At 44.6% G+C, this 26,502-nt stretch overlaps 1 protein-coding gene across 3 annotated transcripts in view; it reads right to left on the bottom strand.

The window, feature by feature from the left end:
* ABCA1 (ATP binding cassette subfamily A member 1) overlaps nt 1-26,502 on the bottom strand; it is a 140,234-nt gene that overhangs the window by 32,753 nt on the left and 80,979 nt on the right. For 2 of the 3 annotated variants that reach the window (XM_023545081.2, XM_064291643.1), the window contains exons 10-28: nt 24,699-24,838; nt 24,242-24,358; nt 19,909-20,106; nt 18,946-19,151; nt 18,196-18,372; nt 16,396-16,618; nt 14,113-14,334; nt 12,837-13,041; nt 11,959-12,072; nt 9,988-10,159; nt 8,896-9,027; nt 7,811-7,953; nt 7,410-7,547; nt 6,331-6,551; nt 4,871-4,949; nt 3,844-4,046; nt 1,922-1,970; nt 1,614-1,727; nt 403-551 (exon numbers count right to left, since the gene is read on the bottom strand). In XM_023545081.2, the coding sequence (XP_023400849.1) occupies nt 403-551; nt 1,614-1,727; nt 1,922-1,970; nt 3,844-4,046; nt 4,871-4,949; nt 6,331-6,551; nt 7,410-7,547; nt 7,811-7,953; nt 8,896-9,027; nt 9,988-10,159; nt 11,959-12,072; nt 12,837-13,041; nt 14,113-14,334; nt 16,396-16,618; nt 18,196-18,372; nt 18,946-19,151; nt 19,909-20,106; nt 24,242-24,358; nt 24,699-24,838 (3,002 nt within the window). Of the gene's footprint in view, nt 1-402; nt 552-1,613; nt 1,728-1,921; nt 1,971-3,843; nt 4,047-4,870; nt 4,950-4,976; nt 5,050-6,330; nt 6,552-7,409; nt 7,548-7,810; nt 7,954-8,895; nt 9,028-9,987; nt 10,160-11,958; nt 12,073-12,836; nt 13,042-14,112; nt 14,335-16,395; nt 16,619-18,195; nt 18,373-18,945; nt 19,152-19,908; nt 20,107-24,241; nt 24,359-24,698; nt 24,839-26,502 lie in introns of all 3 variants that reach the window. The other variant, XM_003407821.4, reaches the window with a different exon arrangement.

Raw genomic sequence — 26,502 nt, 5'->3', positions numbered from 1 at the left:
TCCAATAAATTCACACGTCAAGTCCATCTAGACATAACATCTTTCATGTTATGAAAGTTGAATTTGCCCAGTTAGTTTTTCTAAACTTCGTCCTTATTGGGTCTCATCTACAATTAAAACTGACACCAAAAAAATAAAAAAAAATTTTTAATCCTCATAACAACCCTACATAACAGAGACTATTATTATCCCCATTTTACAGATGAGGAGATTGAGGCACAGAGAGGTAACTTGCCAGCAGATACGCAACAGGCCAAGAAGCAGAACTGGAATAGAAATACAGATAATCTGGCCCCAACATCCATCTCATAACAATGATGTTCTCTCCTGCCTTTGCTTGGTCAGGCAGCCTGCAGCCCACCCATGAAGCCTGAGTTTTTAGCCTTAAACAGCACTTCTTACCTGAGCAAAGAATCCCTTCCGGCTCCTCCTGGCAATCAGTAGCCTCTTCCACAAAAGGGCCACGAACTGTTGCTGTGTGAGTTTCCAGCCCTTCACTTGGTAGGAGCCTTTGCCATCCACTCCACTGAGCAGGTCTGTCTCTCTGGACTCTGTAAGAAGCCAACACTGAAGGTCACCTATCATCTTAGGAATTTTTGACATTGCCATGCCCCACCCTCTAACATCTTCAGCAACTATCTTGGGGGCTTGCATTAGAAGCTAAATGTATCTTAGAAGTAAAGGGCTTTTATGACAAATCCATGTCCGAGAAAAAGTTATGACCCAAAATATCCAATGGCAGCAACCGCTGCCTTTCAGTTCTTGGCTGATGAGAACAGAAAATTAAGGGGCCTTGAGACAACTGAAGAAATGTGTCCACATACAACTGGGGGTCATATCAAGTCATTCAGATGAATCAAGTCAGCCTCGATTTCTTACAAAATATTTAATGAAACAGGCCATGTATGTATGCTGACATATTTGAGAACATACAATGGCAATTTGTCTCCCATCTACTACGTTTCTGGTAAAAAAAAAAAAAAAAAAAGTAGACACATTTCAAATGATATCTAAGTACTGACAATCTATGAAGCCAAGGAGAACATGAGAGACGCACACTCATATGACAAGTGATTAGGAGGGCAAGAAAGGCTGCGCTTCCTCAAAACTTTACAGAAGTCCTTGTCTTAAACTAATGACTCCAAACAGAGGTAGTTTGGCATCTGAACAAATATTTGCTTGATTTCTTGCCTCCCCTCTTCATTCTAGTCAAACACACACAGACACACACATCCCAAATGTCTAAGTCCAAGGGTATAATTAACCATAAAAACAAATCCATCTCTCTCTTTCAAAAGCATTCATTCATTCAAAAAATACTTATTCAACAATTAAATCTCCAATGTACTTAAGAAACTGGGACTCTCCAGAAATATAACAAATAGATGAGTTCGAAGAGGTGAGAGAACCATCTTTTTATGTGGATCTTGAGCAAAAGATCTCAGCTCAATGAAGGAAGTGGTGAGGATGGACTCTTTCAGGTGTGACCATATGTACAATTCTAGAAAAGAGAATCTATCATCCTGGCTAAAGGCCACCAAAACAAAACACCTGAGAAGAACCAAGAGAAATTCGCTTTCAAAACACAGCATGCAGATCTTGCCTGAACAGACCTGGGTCTATGTCAGAATCAGTGGGATCTACGGCATCATCTTCTGTGAATGGGCGAAGACAGCTCTGCCTGTCCCCAAAGGCCCGTCTGTTCCGTCTTGCTGGCAAGGTGCCATCTGAAGGCCAAGGGAAGGAATTTCACATTTTATTTTATCTGTAACAAAACAAACCCTCCCTGTATGTAACAAACCTATTCACTAACAATGAGAATGGAATAGAACCATTCAAAGGGAAACACATAACTCTGGTGATCTCAGGCAGCCTGCAGGGGGCACTCCTAGAGTATGTGCAGCTGCTCCTGGAGGGTTACCTGAGGTCTCAGCATCAACCCCGCTCTCTTCAGCCACTTTGAGGAATATCTGAAAAATAAAAGTAGGTGAGAACATTATAAGCACCAACTTTATGAGAGTAGTCACCACTGCCATGGTTATTAAACTACTGAATGGCTTGTTAGCCCCTTATGACAAAGAAAGTAGAAGCCACATTTATTAATAGCACTTTATCAGAGTCACATGGGAGCGAAGCCATTTTTGCAGAGACTATTTCTTCCTCAGTGCTGAGAACTATCAATCCGGACAATCGTTTTCAAATTAAAGCTATGACATGAGGACACAGCAGCAGAAGAAATTTGCTCTGAACCTACAGGGAATGCGTCAAGTGGGTCTGTGGCCCCAAATCTGTGAGTAGGTTAACACTGTGATAAGTTATTCAAGGTGGAAAAATCAGGAGTCAATGAGTTTCCCATCACTGAAAACACTCCAGAGCGAATGTTACAGCAGGGATTCAAACATCAAGGGAGAATCTGAACTAGACCAATGTTTTCCACCTCTAGTCTACAGACAGGTGCCCTGGTGGTGCCGCGGTTAAAGCGTTTGGCTGCTAACCGAAAGGTTAGAACCCATCAGCTGCTCCATGGGAGAAAGATGTGGCAGTCTGCTTCTGTAAAGATTTACAGCCTTGGAAACCCTATGGAGCAGTTCCACTCTGTCCTATAGGGTCGCTATGAGTCAGCATCGACTTGACAGCAGTGGGTTTGGGCTTTTTTGAGTTTTCGTCTACAGACCACTGCCAGGCTAGATGCATAAAAGTCACCTAGGAAGCATGCAATAGAAACACAGACTCCAAGGCCCCATCATCAGAAATTCTGATTTGATGGCCCTGGAATTGAGCCTTAAAATTTTTACCGTCTAATACAATCCCCCAGTAATTCTGCTGCACAGTCAAGCTTGGCAACCACTGAGCCAGACAACTTTTCTATCCTTTCCAGCCCAAGGTCCTGTGACATTTTGTCTCTAAAGGGACGCACAGATGTACAATGAAGACAACATGGACTTTAAAGCCCAAAACACCTGGCTCTGAATCTCAGCATCTCTGAGTGTCAATTTTCTCATCTTGCTTTGAGGACTAAATGAGGTTACAATGATTATTTAAACCCTTTCATGCCCGGTGGTACATATAGTGCCTGTGAACTTTTTCAGCCTTTGAGGTTTATTGGTAGGCTGCCGTACCACTGATAGTGCATGCTGCCACAAGGCAGAAGCCTTTATGACTGTCTGAAACTGAAGAGACGTGCATGTGCCAAAAATCACTGTTTTTACAGGGTACTGTATGAGACAGCCGAAGTTTTGGTAGGAAAAATAGAAATTCCGAAAAGTTTTTACTTGTTATATATATGTTCCAATAGACCCCGGTGAGGACTCTGGGGTATAATTAGTGGTACTTCATGCGTACCATCAAACACTTAGAGTAGGCTGGGGGGGCGGGGAGGCAACAACAACAACAAAAAATCCACACTACCTACCAAAAATTCAGACACACTTAATGATTCTGCATGTCCCTATTAATGAAAACACATGGCGTCAACAAAAAACTCAAAGCAGAAAGTAATTGCATCACCAAAGGGTTAAAAAATAGCAACAACAAAATATTCCAAGCTTCAGCACCTTGCATAAACATATCTCCCATATATTTTGGCCATTTCCCATGTATAGGAGCCCAGCTAACACCTGGCCGTGACACAACCACACCAAGAAACAATCCTAATACTTCTTTCCTGCTATCTCCTATTAAACCTTAAAGAGTAACTGGGTCCAACATTACCCAGGTGTCAGTGAACTGAGAACACAATGACCAGCTCCACGGTGATCCTGTTCCCAGCAGGAACGCAGGCTGTGTGCCTGGCCTGGGGATTGCTGGTGCTGCTATATTCTGACATTCAGCCACTTAACTTACTTCTTCCAGGGTGGTCTCTGAGATGCCGTAACTAGAGATGCCCAGATCTGAGAGCCGGTCATCAATCTCATGGAAGAGTTCCACAAAGGCCCCCTCCCTAGCAGCTTCATAGGGCAGCACGTAGGTCAGCTCATGCCCAATGTCTTCCACCAGCCGTGCCTCAGCCACATGCTTCCTGATGAGGTTGGAGATAGCAGAGACATCTGCAAGGACAAGAGCACAAAGACAGCTCAGCTAGCTCAGAGTCACAAAGCGAGGGTCAGCCAGTCCCTGCCTTCTCCCTTTGCCTACTCCCCAGAAGCCTGCTACTCATACACTACACCTATCCCATTTGCTTAAGTCCTTCTGCATGTCCATTTTTGGCCTGAGAGTTCCTGGGGTCAAGAACTATGACCTATTTACCTTTGTATCACCAGAGCCAGGCACACTGCAGGTACTCAATGCATGGCAAATGGATGAATGAATGAATGACTTCCTAAGGTTGAAAGTTTGGTGTCTAGTGCTGTAACTCTAGGCATTGTCAATGGAAAATGTGAGCAAAGGAACATTAAAACAGTCTTCACTCTTCCCTAAACTTCTAAAGGAAGCTTCGTCTACCTTAAAAGAGAGTTAAACAGTTCATGGAAGCAGAAGCTTTCCTGGGAAAAGCCAGCCATTAGGACTAGATAAAGATGGCCAGGGTCAGGGGGTTCTGTTTCATACATGCTACTGGTGACAGTTGCCTTTTTACGTATCTCCTGAGGAAAACCTGAAAACTGTTCCTGATCTCCTGGGCTCTCCCCCTCCTTAGGTACTGTACTCAAATCCCTTCCCCACTGGCTTGACCCTCAGCCCCTCAGAATCTCCAATATCCAGGCAGACCCACCTTCAGAGCCCCTCCAAAGCTCCCCCGAGTATCTCAGCTCTCTGGGACACTACACTTCCAGCTCCCAGACCAAGCCCCAGGCTCCCCAGTAAGCATTAGGCCAACCCTACTGCCAAGCAGCTCCCACTCCCATAGCCACCCAGCCCCAGCCCAGCAGCAAACCTTGAGTCAGCACCACCAGCCTCTGCACCTCTCCTCCTCTGCCTCCACTCTGCCCAGCTGGGTGTACCTCAGGCACCACCTGAATAAGAAACCCCAGAGTCCTTACCGATGGTCAGTGTGTCACTTTCATGGTCGCTGCCCAGGCCAGCATCAGAACTGCTCTGAGAAACACTGTCCTCCTGATGGCAAAGAAGGAGGTGAGAATGGATAAGGGACTGAGCTAAGGTACAGCCACTGCCACCTTTGCTGAGAGGGCTTCCAAGGGGCTCTGTCTTGTAAGAAATGAATCAAAAAGCTTCTCCTGCCAGGCATGCAACTGGGCAGCATGGCTTTAGAGGCCACTTGTTTATGGGTCTGCTTTGTGGACAGCCTAACCTCCTGGCGCTGGGAAGCAGAGCAGTCAACAGAACTGTGCTCTCTGATGAATGATGTAATCAGCCATTCGCCAACTATCTCAGGCATGGGGTTTACCTGGCCAGTTGGCTAGTTCAGTGCTTCTCAAGCTTAATATGTATTTATTCAGTCACCTGGAGACTTTGTTAAATTTCAGGTTCTAATTCAGTAGGTCTGAGTTGGGGCCTAAGTTCCTGCATTTATGACAAGTTCTTGGTGATGACAACGCTCTCATCCTCAGACCACTGTGAGTAACAAGGTGCTAGTTAAAAGGAAAATAAACAGATAGGAGCTCAAGGCTGGAATGTAAACGACTTTAGGATATCAACGAAAGAGAACTCTGCTGTCATAGAAAGTGGTGCCATTGGTTTGACACACAAACAGATCTCAGGCATGCTCTGTGGTAAAGGAAAGCATACCTGGCTACTGGGTTCTGGCCCTACCTCTGTTATTTACCTGCTGGGTGACCTTGAATAAGCTACCAAATCCCTTTGAGCTTCACTTCCCTCATCTGGGATAAGAATTAGCACACCTCCTTCCCAGGACCACACTATGCTTTAATTGAGACGGTAGATGTAAAAAAAAATCACTTTGTAAATGGTAACAATGCTACAAAAAACTACCCATTATCACTATTTTCTTTTATGCCCGGAGTCTATTAGAGTGAATATCTGGCTTAACAAATGTTTGCTGTTTTGTAGCTTAAGCTAAGGTCAGTGAAATTTAAAAATGTCATGAGCAGGAACAGCCAGGCGTTCTTCAGCCATGGCTCTTAATTCTTGGCAAGTCGTTTTTCTTTGGCATAATTAAGTCCTCTAAGGACCTTCTCCATCACTCATCGTGCTTCCATGCGGGAGGGAATGGGACTCAACAGAGACAGCACAATGGGAATGGAAGTCTCCTGAGCTTTCCATGTATGACATATGATGTGATTCTAAAGAGACCACAGAGCAGGGAGCTGGCCAGCCTCAATGCAGCAGGATGGGGTAGGGGTGCACAACCTACCGCAGCCAATGAATGCTGGCTCCCCAGGCCCAGCACCAGCCCAGTACTGGTCTGCAACTCACCTTTTTCAGGTATGACACAGTGCTACTGCTATTTCTGCAGGAACTGAGGGAGGATTCCACATCCTTCTTGACCAGGGTGAGGTAGTAGCCTGTTCCCAGTTGGTTCTTCAGGAACAGAGAGGAGCCCACACAGCACAGCTTCCCATGGGAAATGATGGCAATCCTGTCCCCCAGAATGTCTGCTTCATCCATGTGGTGTGTGGAGAGAATAATGGTGCGGCCTGCCAGGCAAACACAAGGACGTGGACAGATAATGCCTGTCAGTTCTCACTGATAGTAGTGGCAGCAACTACAGGAGTAAGCAGGAAAGACCTGGAAACTTCCTTCAACCCTGTGTGGCCATGACCCCTAGAATGGCAAAGCCTTGGCTGCAGCCATGGCATCTTCATAGACATAAGAACAGCAGCATTTATTTGGGAACTTGCTATATGCCAGGCATTGTGCTAAATGGTTTACATGCATTCTCATTTAACTTCATCCTTTATGAGGTAAGAACTTTTCATAAGGAAGGAAACTGAGGCAAATTAAGTAACTTCCCCAAAGTCTCAGGAACAGCCAGAGCTGGCTGCAAAGCCTGTGCTCCTAATACTATGTATACCCCAATATATCGCTAAGCAGATAACCAATTATGTTTCTCTACCTTTCCCATCCATTCATCTATCCATCCACTCTTTTGACCAACACAAGTGCACTGTGTTGGGGATAAAGAGATGAACAAAGACACAGCCTCTGCTCTCAGGAATCTCAGGCTATGGGGGCACATGGTTACAACACACATGTACCTTCTATGCTAGAGGTAGGCACTGGGGGCGGTGGAAGCCCGGAGGGATGCCCTTTATCCTCATTTCTGCTATTCTTGCAGGCCCTGAAGTAATAAGTATAAATTTTAAGCGCCTTGTAAATCAGGCCTCCCACCTCCATACCAGTCGGTGCTGAGGTTTAAGCAAAGAAGGTCCACATTTTCCATGAGAAGCAATCTGTTGCCCAAGCAAGAGCAGCCATGAGAAGCAGCCATACTTCTCGAGAGCCCCCTCCCCTGCCCCCCAGTCTGTGATGCAGAGTAAATACACATCAGTTACCTTGTCGATACTTTAGCAGCAGCTCCCATATCCCCCTGCGGGAGTAAGGGTCCACACCAGCTGTGGGCTCGTCCAGAATGACAACCTTGGATCCCCCCACGAAGGCCAAGGCCACAGACAGCTTTCTCTGCATTCCACCTACAAGAACAAGAGACAGTCTCCAGGACCCAGCCAAGATGGTAAGTCAGGGCAGAGGCAATAAGAGACAGATGGAGGTGCCCACCTGGGGTCACAACAAGGGATATGTTTCTGGTATCTACCCAACCATCACCCAGACCAGGACCCTGCAGGCCGGGGCCCTCAGACAGCTGGCATTTTCCCTCTGAGAGACAGAGAAGTGTGTGCGTGTGGCGGTAGTGGCAGTATAGGCAGGGTGTGGTTGGGGCAGTTCCAGGTCTCACCTGACAGCTGACTTGTTTTGCTTTTTAGCTTGCTGGGAGGCAGGCCGACATCCAGAGCCATCTGCTCCATCTCTGCTTTCACGTGCTTCTCAGAGAGGCCTTTCAGGCAGGCATAGAACCAGATGTGCTCTTCGACAGTCAGCCTGGGGGACAGAGGAGCAATCTGCTCAGAGCCAGTGTCCTCCACAATACAGTGCCTTCTGGCCCAGAATGGGAGAGAGCAGGCACTCTTTTTTTCCCACTTTATCAACTTTTTAAAAATTAATCTTCAGGAAGGATTAAAGGTGGAACAACCGTCAGCAACCACATGAAGTCAGGAAGCCAAAGCTGAAATGTGACAGGTCACTGTCAACCGAATCCAACCAAGGCCTGGCCACTGTGCCTCAGGCAGCTGCAGCTTTAAATTTCAGGCCCCCAAGAGGTAGTGCTCAAAGGGCACATCAGCCAGGAAGTTGGCTCAGCAGGAACCTGGAGTAGCCCTACTGAAGCTTCAAGGACCTAAGCCTCAGTGAAGGGAGGCCCTCCCAAACACAGGCGCCTAAGACACTTTACATAAAAGGAAATTGGGGCCCAGGAGGGGAAAGGCTTTGCCCAGGGTCATAGAGCTAGAACTTTGCTCCACCCTGAGGGCTTCCTGGGGGCCCTACTTGCTGAAGGAGTCACCCAAGCAGGAGCAAACGCCTTGAGCAGGGAACACGAGACCATCATTTGGAGGGCCCTGAAGTACTGCCAAGTCTGGATGTTAGAGCTAAACAAGGCATCAGGGAGGGTGGAGAAGGGAGAAGAAGGGCAAAAAGGCCCCAAACTAAAAACCACTGTGCCTCCGGGGCTCCTTTCGACAAGGTCCCAGGACAACAATAATGGAGATCAACATGCTCCCCAACCCCCACCCACTGGCTACACAGATGCAACATCTCCCACCAACAATTTACCTCCTACTGTTGCTAAAGTTAAAGGGTAGCCAGGTCTCAAAGTGCCCAGGGAGAAGGAGCCTACCACCCCCAGGCAAGGTCCCTTGCTGCCCATGACTCCACAGCACACATCCAGAGAGGATCTGCTTCTCTCAGCATGGTGCTGGTACTCACATGTCAAACAGCACATTATGCTGGGGACAGACCCCCAGGTTCTGCCGGATCGTGCTCATCTCTGAGCGAATGTCTTTCCCCAGGATATAGGCGGTGCCCGAGGTGGGAGGGAACAACCCAGTCAGGATGGACCTGAGGACAAAACAAAAAAGCACAGGCATCAGGGCTGTGCTACCCTTCCCTGTGCGTGCTCCATTTCAGGCTGCTGAGCTAGGGCAGAGAGAGCAGAGGGTACCAACCCTCCAGCCCTCCATTCCTTCTTAATGGACTCTAGTGGGCCCTAGGGGTGAAAAGGATTAGGTCTATGTATCGGAAATGGCAATTTTAGTGTGAGCATTTTTAAAATGAAGATTCCAATTTGCAAAGCAAAGGGCATTTTAAAACACACATTTCATGTGCCTAAAATCATCTGGGAAAATGGACAACCAAATTATCCAAAGATAAAAATAATTCTTGTTTTAGGTGGTAGGATTTTTGAGTGCCCTTTTAATTCTTTCTGCAACGTTCTAACTACACTGATTTCACATTTAAAGTTAAAAAAAAAAAAAGACATGACTGTTACCCTCAAACACACTGAAAGCCACTGAGGTGAACTTGGGAGTTTTATGGCTCCCACTTCCTCTGAAGCTGCCCATTATAAGATCCTGTAGGTCCTACTGACAGCAACTGTAGCAAGCTGCCAGCGGTTTCTCACATCTACTTAGAGAAGAATTCCTGGAAATCCGCACCCCCCTCCAACATAACTATGCTTTTTTGCCAGGCTCTTGCTTCACGGTTTTGACCACACCAGTTCAAAAGGAGACTCCATCTCAGAGCTGTCAGTCTCAGGTTCCAAGAACACAGCAGAATTCTGAGAACTAAATGCAAAAGGTCATCAAAAGGACCACAGCCTGTTTGGGGTTGAAGAAATACTATCTAGCAAAAACAAATGCTTGGAAAGCACTCTTGTGACTAGCTGGTATTTTCACACTCATCATTTGTGTGCTCTGCCCCTGTTCCCAATGACCAACACAATTTCTTTAGGTGTGAATTTCTAACTATACCACAGATCTTCCCGTGGCAGCTTCTCTGAGGGCCACACAGTCTTCTTACATGGTGGTGGTCTTTCCCGCTCCATTGTGGCCCAGGAAGGAGGTGATCTGGCCTTCATAAAAATTCAGTGCCAGGCCATCAACTGCCACCTTCATGCCATTTCGGTAAACCTTCACCAGGTTCTGAATGGACACACCCAGCTTCAGGTGAGTGGGCTCCTCCTCCATACAGACTGTGAGAAGAGAGAAGAAAGGAATGAACTCACAGAAAATACAGACATGTAGACTGTAAAGAGACAAAGGACTGTGTTTATACTCAACCTGCCTGTTCCTGTGGCCACTTCTGGCAGGCAGGCTACAAACATTTATTTTCTTAATATCTGGGCACTAGTACTGGTGATGAAGACACAGTGATCAAGAAGATACAACCTCTGCCCATAGAGCACTCAGAGTCTATTGGGTGGCAAACACTTGACAGGTAATTAAAATGTAGGATGCTAAAAGCTATTTTCAAAAGACACATCAAAAAATTCCATGAAAATGTGGTACTTCCATACCATGGAATACTACACAGCAACAAAGGGGAACAAACTATTGATGCATACAACCACTACAATGGATCTCAAAGGAATGATATTCAGTGAAAAAAGTCAATCTCAAAAGGTTACACACTATGTAGTACCATTTGTATTAACATCCTTGAAATAACAAAATTATAGAGATGAAGAATAGATTGATGGTTTCGCTTCTTGACTGTGGCGGTGGTTACACTAATCTACACACGTGATAAAACTCCATAGAACTAAATACGGACACGTAACTGAGCACGTGGGAAACTGGTGAAATCTGAAGAAAGTCTGTGAATTGTACTGATGTCGATTTCATGGGTTTGATATTACACTATTATTACTGAAGATGTTACCATTGGGGAAGGCTGCATAAAGGGTATAAGAGAACACAACCCCCATAAAAATTTTTCTGACTTCTTTTAAAAAATGCAGTTATTTCAAAGTAAAAAGTTTAAAAAATCCCATAGAATCTTCAAGAAGGGAGTAACTACCTGATCTAGGAGGGCTGTTCAAGCAAGGGGATATTTGAAGTAGATCTTAAAGAACAAGTAGGAGTTTGGAAGGTATGTAAGTTGGACAAGGGGTTTTCCTGTAAGAGGAAACAGTACATACATGCAAAGACACAGAGGTGTAAAAGAACCTGACATGTTCCAAAAATCTTGGGCAATTCTAGGTGACTGAACAGAAGCTAGGTGGCAAGAGGAGATAGAGTAAGAAGAATAAGGAACACAGGAGAAGCAGCTGGAATGGTGGGCAAGGGCAGGTTGTAAAGAGCCTTGTGTGCCTAGGAAACATTCTACTGTCAACACTGGCAGCTGGGGAAGGGGCATAGAAGAGGTCAGCAGAAGGAGACTTATTAATTACTTAGGAAGCCACACTAAGAATAAAGATAGAGTTTCTCTCCAAGAGCCTGAGCAAGCAACCACAAAGCGGAGTCTTTGCTGAACTGTGGCACCTCTACCTGCAGTCAGGAGCCAGGAGAGGATTCAGCCTCTGGGTAATGAAGAGTGGTAACATTAAGAGGCACAGGCTGAGCTCTGTGGCAACCACCTGATGCCAGCCTACACAAACTCATATATGTGTCACCATAAAAAGGGAGACAGCGAGGTTATGGTTCCACAATCACTGTTGTCTTTATCTCTTCCCTGTAGCTAGTCATGATAGCATGACAAATGTGTGTGGGAGCACGGAGGCAGGCGTGATGATACAGTGATCAAAAGCCACCTTCTCAGAAGCCAAGAAAACAAAGGAAATGTCCCTCAGAGACCCAGATAGTGATTCTCTAATAAGTCAACAGCATTAAATGCAGATGGCATGGGCAAGTTTGGGAACTGGTGTCGCACCTGGTTTCTCTGCTCCTAGAGTGGTTTTAGACTCTAAACGGCAGAAGCCATCACTTGCCCCTGACAGTCAGTAGGGGTGGTAGCGCTAGAGTTAAGGGTGGGTAGACCAGCAGCACTTACTTTCTGATACTCCCTTCTGGCTGGAACAGGGATGGCTCTTCTCATTACTTTCCTCACCAAACCAATAGGACTTAGTACAAGGAAAATACCAGGGCTTGGGAATTCCATACTGGCCTGAAAGCAAAGCAAAGATGTGAGCTGAGCTCTGCACCACCCCAGCATTCCTGAGGTATCCCAGCCATGCCCACTCCTTCTTGACATGCCCAGAGTCCTTCAGAGAAAGGAACAGACTGATAGGGAGGTCTGGGGAGAAGGGGCTAACATTTGCTGAGACCAAGTGTGTCCCAGGTATATTCTGGACCTCACTTAATCCTCCAAACACCCCACAAGGCAGGTATTGTGCTCATTTTAGAGATGACGAAACTAAAGGATAAGTAACCTGCCAAGGTCACTCAGCCAGTAAGCGAAGGATTTGAATCCAGGTCTGCACAGTGCAAAATGGCATATCCAATGCAGGAAGTTGAGTTAGGGGTAATCTTTCACATACACCTCCTTAGAGGAAAATCAGAAGGTGAACCACATAGTCAAACCTCACTTTTCCAAGCTTTGATCTGATATGATATTTATCCATGACAGATTCATCTTAGACCCGGTTATAACAGAACCTACCTAGAATATTCTTAGGATTATATTTACTAAAGTATATAAAACACTTTGCACAATGCCTGCACACTGTACTCAAGAAATGATTGCTGTGTTAGTAGTAGCAGTGTCTCTCCTCCCTGGTCTATTTGTTTGCCCTGGGTATAAAGCCCTGGCCACTTCCCAGGAAGCCCCAGGCCCTACACAAACTCCAGCATAACGGGAGGAAAGTATTGGAGCTAGAAGTCATTATTTCCCTTTCAGATGTCTGCGGCAGTGTGAAAATTTCACAGTACCTGGAAAGACAGCCTCAATGTACCACGTCATCACCCCATAGAGGAAAGTGTCAAACAGCATTATGGAGACTGAGGTAGTGAGGTTGAAGCCATCTCCCTCCACAGGGCTCTCGAACAGGTTGTCCCACTGCACGCCAGTGCCCTGCTCCTCGAAAAGGGCGAAGTACTCACAGCCAAACCCAAAAGCCACAGGAGACAGTAGGCTCTGTGAGAAAGAGGCAAAAGTCACTTAACCATCTTCTTGTCCCTCTCATTTTTCTATCACTTCTAATGCAAACTCCACCTAGAGAAATTAGAATTTACAAAAGGGATCAATTACAGGATGTGGAAGTATTTACCTACAAGGTTTCTTTAGGGGAGTGGGCTCCCTTGCAGCATATAATTCTATTTATAACCTTTTTATTATGCACACATTTCAGAAATGCATCTATGACGGAATGCAATACTTTCAGAACTTTATGCTTCCAAAGATGTCCCAAAGGCTCAGCAATCCTTCCCCCTACACACACACACATATACACTGACATCTGTCAAGGTCCTCTCAGGCTCCCTGCTCAAGTGGAGACAGTTTAGGGTCAGAGGAGCCTGTCTAGGACTCCTGGTGTTGAAGGGGCCCACACTGGGGCACCCAGAGCTCCTAGCATTGAGTGACTCTCAGCTTTCCTTCCAAGTGGCACAGTGACAGCTGTAAACTCACTCTTATGAGGACTTAACACACCCTCATGGGACTCTCCTCCTCTGTACAAGGAAAGGAATTGTCCAAGTCAGGGACTTGTTGAGATCTGGGGCATCTGCTTCTCAGTCTTGTTCAGTTCAGAAAATTTTAATCAAATGAAATAACATATTGGTCACAAGGAAGGGAAGGAGCCATCCCTGACCTCAAGAGTTTTCAGTTCTATCTGTGGCCGTGACTTTGTGGCATACTAACACGGCCAATAGAGCTGAGAGATAAAGGGTGGAAATGTCATCTATAACCTAAAATAGCTCTTTTACAGTTCCCCAATGCCATTTATCCACAGCCAGGTTCATTGTGCATTGTGGCTCTCTGAAAAATTCCCTTCAATTCAAGCAGCATCCACTGAGAGCACTAGAGATAAATAATTTAATAAGAGTTCACCCTTGCCTTGAAAGCACTTAGAATCCAGAACTGAAGTTCAAGTCCCATTGAAAAGAGACTCTCTCCCCTTCTGTTCTCAACTTTGCTGCTTCTATTCATGGACTACAGAGGGAGGTCAAACACCTGGGGTGCTACTGTGCATGGGCCAGAGTTACTCACTGCAAAGACCTTGAGGGTGAAGCCCACGTAGTCCTGCCATGCCACACACAGGACGTAGGGCAGGTACAGGATGAAGTAGATGATGCCCCCACAGGCTGCCGCCAGGTTGGCTCTGGAGAAGAACGTGCTTATCAGGAAGCACTGCAGGATGGTCACCACGGCAAACACAGAGAGGAATACAAACACCACACTGGGGTCGCTATAGGGCAGCAAGTTTCCTAACTGGAAAGGAAGAGACCCGTTAAAATGGGCTGTCTTAACAAGCGCAGGCATGCCCCTCCACGATCAATGGGGAAAAAATCAGGGCTTTTTCACACTCATCTTAAAGATAATGTAGAGAAGCAATGCTATTCTTTATGAGGAAACTGAGACCCAGAAAAAAGAGAAGATTTGCCCAAAACCACACAGCAAAATAATGGTGGAGTTAGGAATAGGATCTTCTATTCCATTCCAATGGACAATTTTGTTCTTTGTTTCTCCGACAAGTCATATTACCTGTTTCTCCTCTTACAAGGACTATGACTCTTGCCACCAAGAGAGGGTTGTTGGAGATGGTGTCCCCTGTGACTTCTCCCTCCAAAAGCCAAGTACAATGGCCAAGCAATCTTAATTTCCCCCTTGGTAATCTGCCATGATTTCTGCATTACTTTTGCAGACACACCTTTTTGAGTTTGTCTCTGTTAAACCAAAACCAAGCCCACTGCCATCGAGTCAATTCTAACTCATAGCAATCCAACAGGACAGAGGAGAACTGCCCCATAGGGTTCCCAAGGAGTGGCTGGTAGATTGGAACTGCTGACCCTTTTGATTAGCAGCCGAGCTCTTAACCACTGCCCCACCTGGGCTCCTTATCTCTAGTACACAAAAACCCACTGCCGTCGAGTCGATTCCGACTCATAGCAACCCTAGAGGACAGAGTAGAACTGCCCCATAGAGTTTCCAAGGAGCGCCTGGCAGATTTGAACTGCCAACCTCTTGGTTAGCAGCCGCAGCACTTAACCACTATGCCGCCAGGGTTTCCTGGTGGCATATCTCTAATAAAAAAAAAAAAAAAAACTAGTGCCATCGATCTAATAGTGGGGTATATTTCAGCAGGACCTGTCAAGATATAGTTGTCCCAAAGCAGTTCTCTCATATACCAGCCACAGGACTACCCCATCAAAATGCTTGGCCCCTTAAAGCTAGATATCAGAGCATGAAGCTGATTTGATTTTAACAAGACCTGCATTCAAATTCTGGCTCTACCCCTTGTTGCCTGTGTGACCTCAGTGAAGTCTTTAACCTTCCTTAGCCTAATGACCTTGTATGTGAGGTGCTTTAAACAGTACTCAGCAATTAGTAAGTGCTCACTCATAACAATGTGATAGTATTAAATCCAATGTTAGTTCCTATTCCTTTATACGTCCTACTCTTTAAAAACATTTATTTTTATATGATACATCTTTAAATAAGATGATTGTGGAGAAATAAAATTTGCATATAAGGATATTAAAATATGAAGTGGATGCAGATATGCACTGCCCAGATTCCCCTTCAAGTAAGGACTTACTGCCCAGGTGTCAGCTCCTCTGGGTTTGTCACAGCTACAGAGAGGCACCTAGCTCTGGGGCACACCCTACCCAGGGCAGCCCACATCCAGTGATTGATTAAGGAGGGTGGGTAGGGAGTGTCTGAGGGGAACCTGGTGGGGGCAGCATAAAGGCCCAGCCATTTCAGCTCAGTGAGGGATAGTTCTAACAAGATACACACATTCCGGAGTGCCCCCAATTGGTTGGCTCTGCACTGCAGTTCAACCTCTCCTTCTGCCCAAACCTGCTTCCCCTTCCTCTTTCCATGGGTGTTGATTCCTAGCAACTACCCACATACCAAATTCAGTCTCAGCCTCTGCTTCCAGAGAACATAACTTACAAAGTATATATCCTCCAGTTATAGTTCTTAACACTTTTCAGGAAGGATAGCCACCCAACGCTTCTCAGGAAGTGAATAGCTCTCAGGTACCACCATGAACCACTGACAAGCAGACAGCATGGTGTAAAGAGTGCACTTACATGGGAAGCAAGAGTACTGGGTTCTAATCCTGCTTACCTGTGAACCAGCTGGCGTAACTCTGGGCAAGTCACTGCCCCTTTCTGGCCTGACTTTCCCTAGCTATAAAATGAGGGAATTATAGTAGATAACACTTATGGCCCCATCCTCTCAAAGAGTCTTATCTTCTTCTCACTTAGCCCACACTGGGCTGTTGAGGAGTTCCCTGGCAGGGAGGAGGGAGCAAAGCAGCCTTACCTTCAGGATGACCACCAGTAGGCTGGCGCTCACAAGCAGAGGGATAAGGCTGCTGATGAACCAGCTAAACCAGAGGATGCCATTGTCCAGGCCCATGATCCGCATGGTCTCCTTCAGCCGCGCCTCCTTCTCGTACACAATGCCCTTGATGATCACAGCCACAGAGTATATCCAGGCCAGCGTCATGAAGAGGGGCATGGACCGGCTCATCACCCGCAGGAAGCTGGAGGTTCCAGGAAAGGGTGGGGGGAGAATTAAAGAGAAGCATAAGCCAGACTCAGGGGCCAGTGCTTTACAGCCTGCATACCAGTGAGAACACCACATGAGAGCTACACAACACAAGGAATGTAATCAATGTCACTGAACCGTACGTGTAAAAAAACCCCACTGAACTGGCAAAGGTTGCGTCATATATATTTTTATCACGATAAATCAATTTTAATAATTAAAATTAAAAACAAAGAAAAGCAAACATCATATTTGCACCCAAGAAGGACAGGCCCTCTGATCTCTGAAATGTGTAAGTTACAGAATGCTTCATGAGATGTACTACAACATAGTGATAAAAACTAGACTAACTGCCGAGTAAAATTTCTTTGGGGGATGTCATGAAGCTAAATCTGGGTTGTTCTGGAGTACTAAAAAAAAAAACTCATTCTCTCATGAAAGTTCAACATATCCAAGGTCATCTCACTATTGACTTGCTTAGCATAAGTCTTATGACAGATAGTGCAGGAACACACTTCAGGCAGCTCTCATCACCAATATTTCAGATTCCAAACTAGAATAGGACCTGCAGTGCTGTGAAGTAAAAGGACGCAGGATTTGGACCTTGAGATTTGAGGTTCAAGTCCTAGCTTAACCACTTACAGGCTACGTGACAATACGTTAAGCCTCTTAATTCCCATCTTTAGATAAGCTTTTTAGAGTAACCCTTGGCTTAGGGGCCTCTGGAAAAGCCTGTCTTTGGAAAATTCTGGTTAATCTTTCTGAAGGTGAAAAACGGTAACTTCTAGCTATTTGGAGCTAGAGGTGATTATGCAAGGAAGTAGGTTGCTGAATGCAAAGCACCAAACAAATGCAAAAGAGAAGCCCTGCCCTTCTACACACACACACACACACACACACACACACACACGGCAGCAGAGAATAGGAGTGTGTAAATATTTCAGACGCCTGAAATAGCTACACCTCTGCCCATTTTCTCTTACAAGAAGTCATTAGATTCAACGGCACCATTCCCACAATGAGCACCTGGCAGCTTAGTGAATAAGCACTAAAAGATTATCTAAAAAGTGTAAGATAAAGACGCTTTGTTCCATTTCATTTGGATTGTTTCAAAATTTGGTTCATGACATGTAGAGAGGAGGCAGACGAAATGACACTAAACCAGCTTTACTAGTCTAGACAGTTGTTTCTGTGTCTGTGTGTATGCACGTGTATGCCCCTGCTTGTATCTGTCACGGAACATTTTAAACATTAAAATTGGGCAAATTTTGATGAAAAAAGTAGAGCATAAAAAATAAAAGCAGTGGTAACCGTGAAAGAAAAAAGAGGAAGGATTACAAGGGTGTGTACGTGAGTCTGCCTGTGATGTGGCCGAACCGTTGACTGTCTACATCTGGTAATTCATTTGCTGAAATGTTCACAGAACTTCAAAAACCATTTTTTGACCAGCATCACACATATAAAAAAGAAAAAAAATCAAAGCATTCTTGCCTACTCCCTTGGCACTTTTTTTTTCATTCCACCTGGGAACAGTGTTAACTGGTTAAAGATGGTGGCTTACGGGCAACTTACATGTCATCAACATAACATGGGTAGGGCATCTGCTGTATGTAGACACCGGTTTTATTCTCAGTGCCCGTCAGCACCCTGATGATGGCCTGCTCCACCACGTCCTGCAAGTAGGTGAAGCCACCCCAGATGTACCGCATATCATCAAAGGGGTCAGCCCGAGGACCCGGGTCCCAGTACCTAAAACCAAATCATGTTTCTTAGAACCATACAATAAAATAATAATAAATCATCCACAATCCCACCAGCCCTTACAGAACAATTATTGTTATTTTTGTATCTTGCTTTCTGGTCTCAGTTGACATGCACACATTTTTAAACACATGTAATCAAAATGAACATATTATCTGCTGGATTATTCTTCCCATTCACTGCCTAAAAATGCTTCAGGGGAACATACCAAAAATGGCTTAACCATTCCTTTTTTATTGGTTGTTTGCTCCTTTTTGTAAAAATGGAGAAAGCCAGTAAGGGAAACCTGAAGTCTTTTTGTTTCCCTGTTGACTTAATTCCTTGGGATTTATTCCCTTCATTGGAAATGCTGAGTCAAAAAATATTGATATTTTATGACCTCTGAAATAACAGCTTCCATCAATGTGTATGCTGGTTTCACCATAACAATGCCACCAATTTGAGTTATTTTTTGTTGACTTTTCTACCAAATTATGAGTTAAAATAAAGTACCTCTTTTTAGTCATCATAGCTGCTCTTGACATTGCCACGACTGAGCTGGAGTCAAAGGGTTCAACTTACCCATCCTTGATTTTATTTGTCCTCTCCACATTGTCAATGTCCATTCGAATCTTGTACTTGACATGATAGGGAAGCTCATCACTGTTGGGATTAATTCCAGTGAACACAATACCAGCCCAGAACTTCCTCTCATCCAGAAGCTCCATGGACTTGTTGATGAGCTGGACTTCTGTTGCTATTGGTTCCAGTTTGTTAAGGTTGACACACTGATGGAAGAACAGCCTTCATGAGAACTCCAGGGGTCAGGAAAATAAGCAGCCACCAAGGCAGACCCAACTCTAAGAATGCTAACTGTGTAATTTTTTTCTCCTCACTCTTTAATCCTCTCTAACACAGTCTTCCAATCTTCAACTGAAAATGGGTCATTCTGTTTTCTAACTGCAATTTAAGGAAAATGCTCGAAATATTTAGAGATAAAGTAACTTGTATTGGTATGTTTTTGGAGGGGAAGAGATTGAAACAATGATTTTCATTTCTCATTTTCTTAGCAATTTTGAGTTACAGAAACTAAGCAAACAGGCAAAAAAAATTCCTATTAAGTGACATAACAATTATTTAGAACTAAATTTTAAAAATAAAATCTGTCCTGCATTTCTGTTGGGTAAGCTTCATAAATAATGCCTTTTTAAGAGAATGCTTTGGAGCCATTAGACATCGGGCCATCAAAACATAACAAGCACTTTTAGGCCATCCTGAAAATCTAGAAGATGATGGATAGAAACACCCTTGAGTCAAGACAGAATAATGCCACAGTTAGGTTTCTTTTATTTACTCATTCAATCATTTAACTAATATTTATTGAGTGCCTTTTGTACACCAAGCCCTGTGTTAGGTTTGACAGGTACAACTGTAAATAAGACTACAAATCATTTCTAAACTTTCCTCCTGCCTGAAGTTTATTGCAATATCTTAGAGAGAAAAGCCATATATCTTTTCTAAATGATCCACAAAACAGATGCTCACGTCCATGAAGCGAGATATGGTCTTTATTGCCTGGTTCGTCTCATTGAAAGCTTCTCTCCAGGTATACACAGAGCCAGTAATGGCCTGGACATCCTCTGGGTGCTTGGCCAGAAATGCCGCAACGTCCTGGGGTGTCCAGCCTGAGCCATCCAACCGCTCTTCCCAAAAGTGGTCACTGCCTCTGCTGTCCAACAATGTCTGCCGTTCCAGTGAGAAAGTACAAGTAGTTAACATCAGCTAAATCTTGGTGAGGACTTCATAATTTATAAAACCTTTTTTTTACATATATTGTCTCTTTGATTTTCACAGAAAACAGTGAGGTAGATAGCAGTCTCCCCATTTTACGGGTGACATGACTGAGACTGAAAACAGAATAGGATATTTTACCAAGGCTCGGTCAAAATGCCTACAGTTGTGGATTGGAGACTCAAAGTCAGAGCAGTCTGAATCCATTATACCAAACAACTGAGTATAATGGTATTAACAACAGTAACAAAACCAGTAATAATATTTACTCAGCACAGTTATGGTGTTGAGTGATTTACATGCTTCATCTCACTCCTCACACAACTCCATAAGGAAGACACTTTTAACATTTCCCATTTAACAGATGGGAAAACTGAGGTTCAGAGAAGTTAAGTCCCTAACATAAGGTCACACAGCTAATAAGTAATAAAGCCAGGGTTTGAAGCATAGGTCCTCTGATTCTAGTGCACTTCCCTAACACATTACGTTGCCTTCTTCTTTTGAGACCCACTCTGACGACGCTATTTCTGGACTGAATTAAGACAAACCCACTTTTACCATCTAGTGGAGGAAAATAATGCTGCTGCTAAACCAAGTAAAATATAATCTCTCCCAACTGTAGGACACCTGAGTCATGACATGAAGAAGGCCTGTCTGTCATTTCTTGTTTCCTAGCCATTTGGTTCAATAATGGGCCAATGGGGAAGAGAAGGATACATCTGTCTGGTGCTCAACTAACAGATCCAGAAGGACTGGGACAGAAAAACAGGGCAACTTCAAACTCAGCTTATGGAAAAGGTGAGGCATCTGCAAGTCCTGCCACAGCTTCAAGCAGGAAACGCAAACTCTGACTCTACCCAACTGGAATCTCCAAGGGTCTGAAAACTGCTATTCTTTAAATCAGTTGTATTTTCACTAACATCATAAGCTTTTTTTTTTTTTCCATGTAGCCTTTGAATTTATTATCTTAATGGCAGCATAACGATTTTATAGAGTATATATAATTTCATTAACTATTCCTTTACTGCTGAGCATTTATGCTATTTCTAATTTTTCACAGTAACAATTATAGCAATAACATTTTCACTCATTCAATGACTTCTTTAAAATTATTTCTGTAGGATCCATTCCTGGGGGTGCGTAGAATAGAGGTACATAGAACATTTTTACAGTTCTTGAAATTTTCATTCCAAATTGCTTTCCAATAGGGAGCAACAATTTGTACTGTCATCAGTAAGATATGTATGTATTTTTGTTAACATTAATAGATACAAAAATTGTACCTCTGGGTTAGCAATTTTGACACTACTTTCTTTGTATACTGCAGTTGAATAGATAAGAGCTGAGTGAAGAGAAGTGACAACTGAGGTGAGGCCTATTCTGCCCAGTGTGGCATTCAAACAATATGGCAAGGAGGACAGCAAGACTCAAGAGATGGGCCCAGTGAGATCTCTGTGGTCATTCTAGAGTGTTTGATGGGACCAGGAGACCTGAGGCCACCCTTGGGGTGGCAGCCAGGGAGAAAGCATGGCCTTGAGATGAGGGGCCAAAAGCCATTCAGAAAAGACAGCAGATGGGTGTCAGCGGGTTCCGTGACTGGACAGAGGAGAAGTGCTCCAGGTCTGAATTGTGACACAATGAGTATAGACACAGCCAGAGACAGCAGAGAGATAAGAGTGACCACAGAGGAAGCAGAAGCTTCAGGAATTGCCTCATATATCAGAAATCAGGCTGCAGGGGTGCCAAGGACTGAGAAACCCAAGCTTGTGAAGTTAAACACTCCTTAATAATAGACAGAAGAAGGCAGTTGGAGGTGGGTAACCACACCCTAATCTGTATCTCCAGTCTGACCACCATCCCACACTCATGACACTACTATGCATTGGCCTACTGGACATCCCCACCATCCACCCAACCAGAAATCAAGAATCATCCTAGACGCCTCCTTCTCTCACCCCTCCACATCAACCCGTCACCAGGCTTCACCTCCTGCCTGATGCCTTGGCCAGTCCCCTAGGGTCAGCCTCTCTGTCACTCACTTGGGTAGCCTCCCTCCTGGTGTTTGCCTTCTCTTTTCCCTCTTCAAGTCATCTTCATATCAGAGTAATGTGTCTCCATCACCCTTGCTTAAAACCCTTTCAGGGTCTTCACTGCTTAAAGAAAAAGGTCCCCAGTGTGACACGCATGATCCTCCAAATTGCCATGATTTTCTCTCTGGCCATAGCCCTTACACTTCCTCTCCCATATCCTGGGTTCTCCCAGCAGGATTCCTAATGAATGCCAATGCCAGTTTTACAAGGGCCTTCCCCCTAAGAGCGAGGAGGTATGAGCAGATAGAGTGTCCAAGGCAAACGCTCAATCTAAGAGCAGGGAAACATCTATCTGCCCACAGATAGAACAAGGCCCCTTGTCATCCTCTGAGACTCAGACAAAGAGAAAACTTCCAAGCAGTATAAACATGGATTCCAAAGGGAGGACTATGAAGAAGAGGCCCAAGGTCTAGGTTTACAACACTGTCTGTGGCTGGATCATGCAAATCCCTATGAAAGGAATGACTGGAGCTCAACAGAGGCCCACACTTGAAAAAAAAAAGTCGCAAATTATTATTTTCATTCAGTAATTATTCAGTAATCCCATACAAATGATTCTATATGTTTGTCTCGCTTAAGTCCTTTGTTTTAAAAGGCCCCTATTTAAGAATTCTGTGTACGTGTAACAGGACTAGTACAACAAAGCAGATCCCGGCTCTCCATCACCAGAACCTTCTTCCTTGGTAACCTGTCTCCCAGGGGATCAATGGACAGTCCTAAATTTCAGCAGAGTCCCCTCCACGTAGATACAGGCTCCCAAACCCAGCTGTCCCTCAGATCAAGGAAGTGCCAAGACAAAAAACCTGGCAAAATCCTCTCCTGCTTCTTAATGGCAGTAGAGACAAAAGGACGAGGCCTCCCTCACCATGGAGACAGGAAATCATCCAATGATTCTCTGACTCAGCCCAAGGCAGGAATGATGTGATTAAACAGCAGTCAGGCTCAGGCAAAGGAGACATTCTGTTCTCGCTCAGACTCCTCCACTTGAATCCAATTGTCTCTAGAGCACTTATCCCTTTCAAGTGGCACAGAAACACTAACTGCTATTCCCCCAACACAGAGTTGTGTCTAAGGCATGGCAGGTATGGCACATGCCCTGGGCGCCACTTGAAGGGGATGCCACCAAGTAGTTTCTATCAACCATTGTGGTTTCCACTGCCAGCTATGAGAGATCATTCAGCAAGTTAAAACTAATATGTACTTTTGTATTTGAGAGCCTCCATGGGTCACGGCAGACTGTGTGATCTTGCTCTGCTGAGTGTAGAAAGAGAGAAACTGAAAAAAATGACTTTGAGCACATCATAGACCAATTTTCATCAGTGACAGCAAGGAAGGCACAGCTGTAATTTTCATGTAGTGCAATAAGGTGTTAAGTAGAAGACTGACGAAAGTTTGACTTGTATTTTTTAAGCTGATATTATGGTAAAGTTATGTAAAGGATGGGTGTTAGACGTTTGGATAAGGGCACAATTTCAGTGCTTGCCATAGGTGCTATTATCCATAGATAACGCCTCTGCCTCCATGCAGTAATGGCTGCTCCATGTTCACATGCTACCTTTAGGAGCAGGTATCTCAGACCACACTACATGTAACCCCAGGCTTTTGTTCCTACACTTCTTTCTGAGACCTACTGAGACATAGGAAGGCTGAATAAGAGGCTACAGATGACTCAAAGGCTAGAGCCAGGAATGAAAGTAGAGTCAGTACCTTGTAATAACCAAAGCCTTGTTTCAAACACCAGCCCTCACTAATTTCCTTGGGAAACTGATACTTGAGCACTAGAGGCCCTGCTGCTGATGTACACAAAACAGTGTTATCTATTCACCATAAGCTGGACCTTTGGCAAGGTGGCAGCCCTGTGGCTGGTGTCATGTCCCAGGCTCAATATGTCTATACAGGTTAAACTTCTAGAATTCTCATCAGTCATTTCTGGGAAAGGGCTGGAAACTCACCCATCTAGCACCCAGCAGGCACAGAGTAATCAGAGGGACACTTACCCGGACAAGGTCCATTTCTTGGCTGCTCTCCACGAAGGTCCAGATCTTGGGGCTGAGTTCTTCCCACATGCCTTCCAGATGGTGGAACACAGCCAGCTCCTGGAAGGTCTTGTTCACCTGGAGTCAGGTGGGGAGCAACAGGCAGCAGAGATATGAGGGAGAAGCAGAGACAATGGGCAGTTTGGCTGCTTCCTGTGAAGACGCCCATCACAGAAGCCCTTTGCCAGTGCTGCCCCAGCCCCAAGAACTGCCTGCCTGCAGCTATGATTCAAATACCTCAGGCAGGGGAGCTGGTTCTAAACAGCTCTGGTCTGGATCAGACTCAAGGTTCTCACTCTTTGACTATCCCAGAAAAGCCAGAGTACGCCCAGCATATTCCATCTGAAGCTGCCTTTACTTTTTTGCTTCTAGATCTGGAAGGATCATGAGGAGGGAGTCTTAGGCCCAGGCATCTTACCTCAGCCATAACCTGCCTCGTGGCCGTAGTGTTAGGTGTATACAGGATCTTTCCTACAAGCAGAGGCTTGAGAGCTTTCCAGATAATGCGGGAAAGAGGACTAGACTCCAAATTCTTCATCAAATCATTGCAATAAGGGGCTATGGAGAAAAGGAAAGACAAATACTTATACATTTAGGTGGTCATACACTCATAGGAATGCCAGGCAGAAGGGTGGAACAAACAAGGGTTTTGGGGCCAGATACAGAGTTCTGCGTTCAAATCCCAGTTCAAATCTCACTTACTAGCTGTGTAGCATGAGCCTCTGTTGGCTCATCTATGAAAATGAAGTTAATGACATCTACTCGGCAAAGATGTGGAAGGATTAACTAAAACATTACCTATAAAGCCCAGAGAACAACGCTGGCTAAACAACCAGCACTTAAAATCCTGATGATGGCTAACTCACGACTGAGATGCTACGGATAAAATGTTTTTACTGTGCACAAGCCCTCATAACTATCAGTTCATACTCTCATGGCAGCCCTCACACTCCGTTTTCACTGAAAGCCACCAGGACTCTTCAGGGGCAACAAAAAGGCTGAATTCTGACTTTAGTTTCTCAGCTGAAACCCAAATTTTCTCTTTAATATCAGAAATGCAATTTTCTTCCTTCTCATCACAAGTATACTTATTATATGTAATAAAAACCCCCAAACTGAAAAACCCAAAGCTATCATAGACAAATAGGGTTTGATTATCCAGAAGGGTCCCTGAATTTTATTTTATTTTGGGTTTGTTTGTTTAAGATAGTAAGCTTCCTCTATATGTTGAAAACATAAAAGAATTGTCTTAAAAAAAAGGATTTTTCTCACAATTATATCAGTTGTGTAAATGAAAACTCCCTTGGGTTGACTTGCAAGCTGGGGCGAGGAAGAGATGACGTTTCATAAAAATCCCTCTAAGGCCACCTCAGGTTTATAAAAGCAACCTACAACTGTCTGGAGTGCTTTACTCCAGGTAAGAATAAAAGGTTCTTGTGTTACAATAACTCACAAAAAGCTGCCTTACTCAGTGTCTGAAAGACACACCTGCGGCTGGAAATGGAGAAAGGCTCACCTGCATCATGTTTATAAGGAAAAAGACAGCATTGTCTAAAGCTGTAACACTGGCTCCTCAATGCCGCTCGGCACGGGACACACATCCCCACAAAACCGCCCAAGTGTGAGAGGCAGCTATGGAATTACGAGGTTCTTTAACACTGTCTTGCAGCTAAGAACCAAAACAAACAGCAGACTGAATGACCTAGCCTGACGGTACACACACACCACCACTGAGAGGTATTTCAGAGCAGGGCTTTGAAATGGTTCATTCTAATTCAACCCCCTGCTGAGAATTTGTATTTCTACCACAGATATACTGAATCAGAATCTATATTTGCGGGGGGGGGGGCGGTGGGTACATAAGAATCACCTGGGGATCTCCTTTAAAATGTAGATTCTGATTTAGTATGTCTGGGGTGGAAATGCAAATTAGCAGGAGGGGTCAAACTGGAATGAACCGGTTTGAAGTCCTGCTTCAGAGGCAGTGTGGGTTACCAGGGAAAAGCATGGAGCCAGGCAGATCCAGGTTGAATCCTAGTTCTTGCTGATTAGCTGTGGTGTGGCTTTGGCCAGGTCACTTAACCTCTCTGAGCCTATAAAATGTGCAGTTATAAAACCTTCCTGCAGGGTTAGCATAAGGGTTAAAAGAGGTAACTTAAATAGAATGTATAGTATATAAGAAATGTTCCTTAAATGTTAGCTTTTATTTTCCTTGTTGTTAT

Source organism: Loxodonta africana, chromosome 9 (assembly GCF_030014295.1).
Source record: "Loxodonta africana isolate mLoxAfr1 chromosome 9, mLoxAfr1.hap2, whole genome shotgun sequence".
NCBI lineage: Eukaryota > Metazoa > Chordata > Mammalia > Proboscidea > Elephantidae > Loxodonta > Loxodonta africana.
This window is presented reverse-complemented; position numbering and strand designations above follow the sequence as displayed.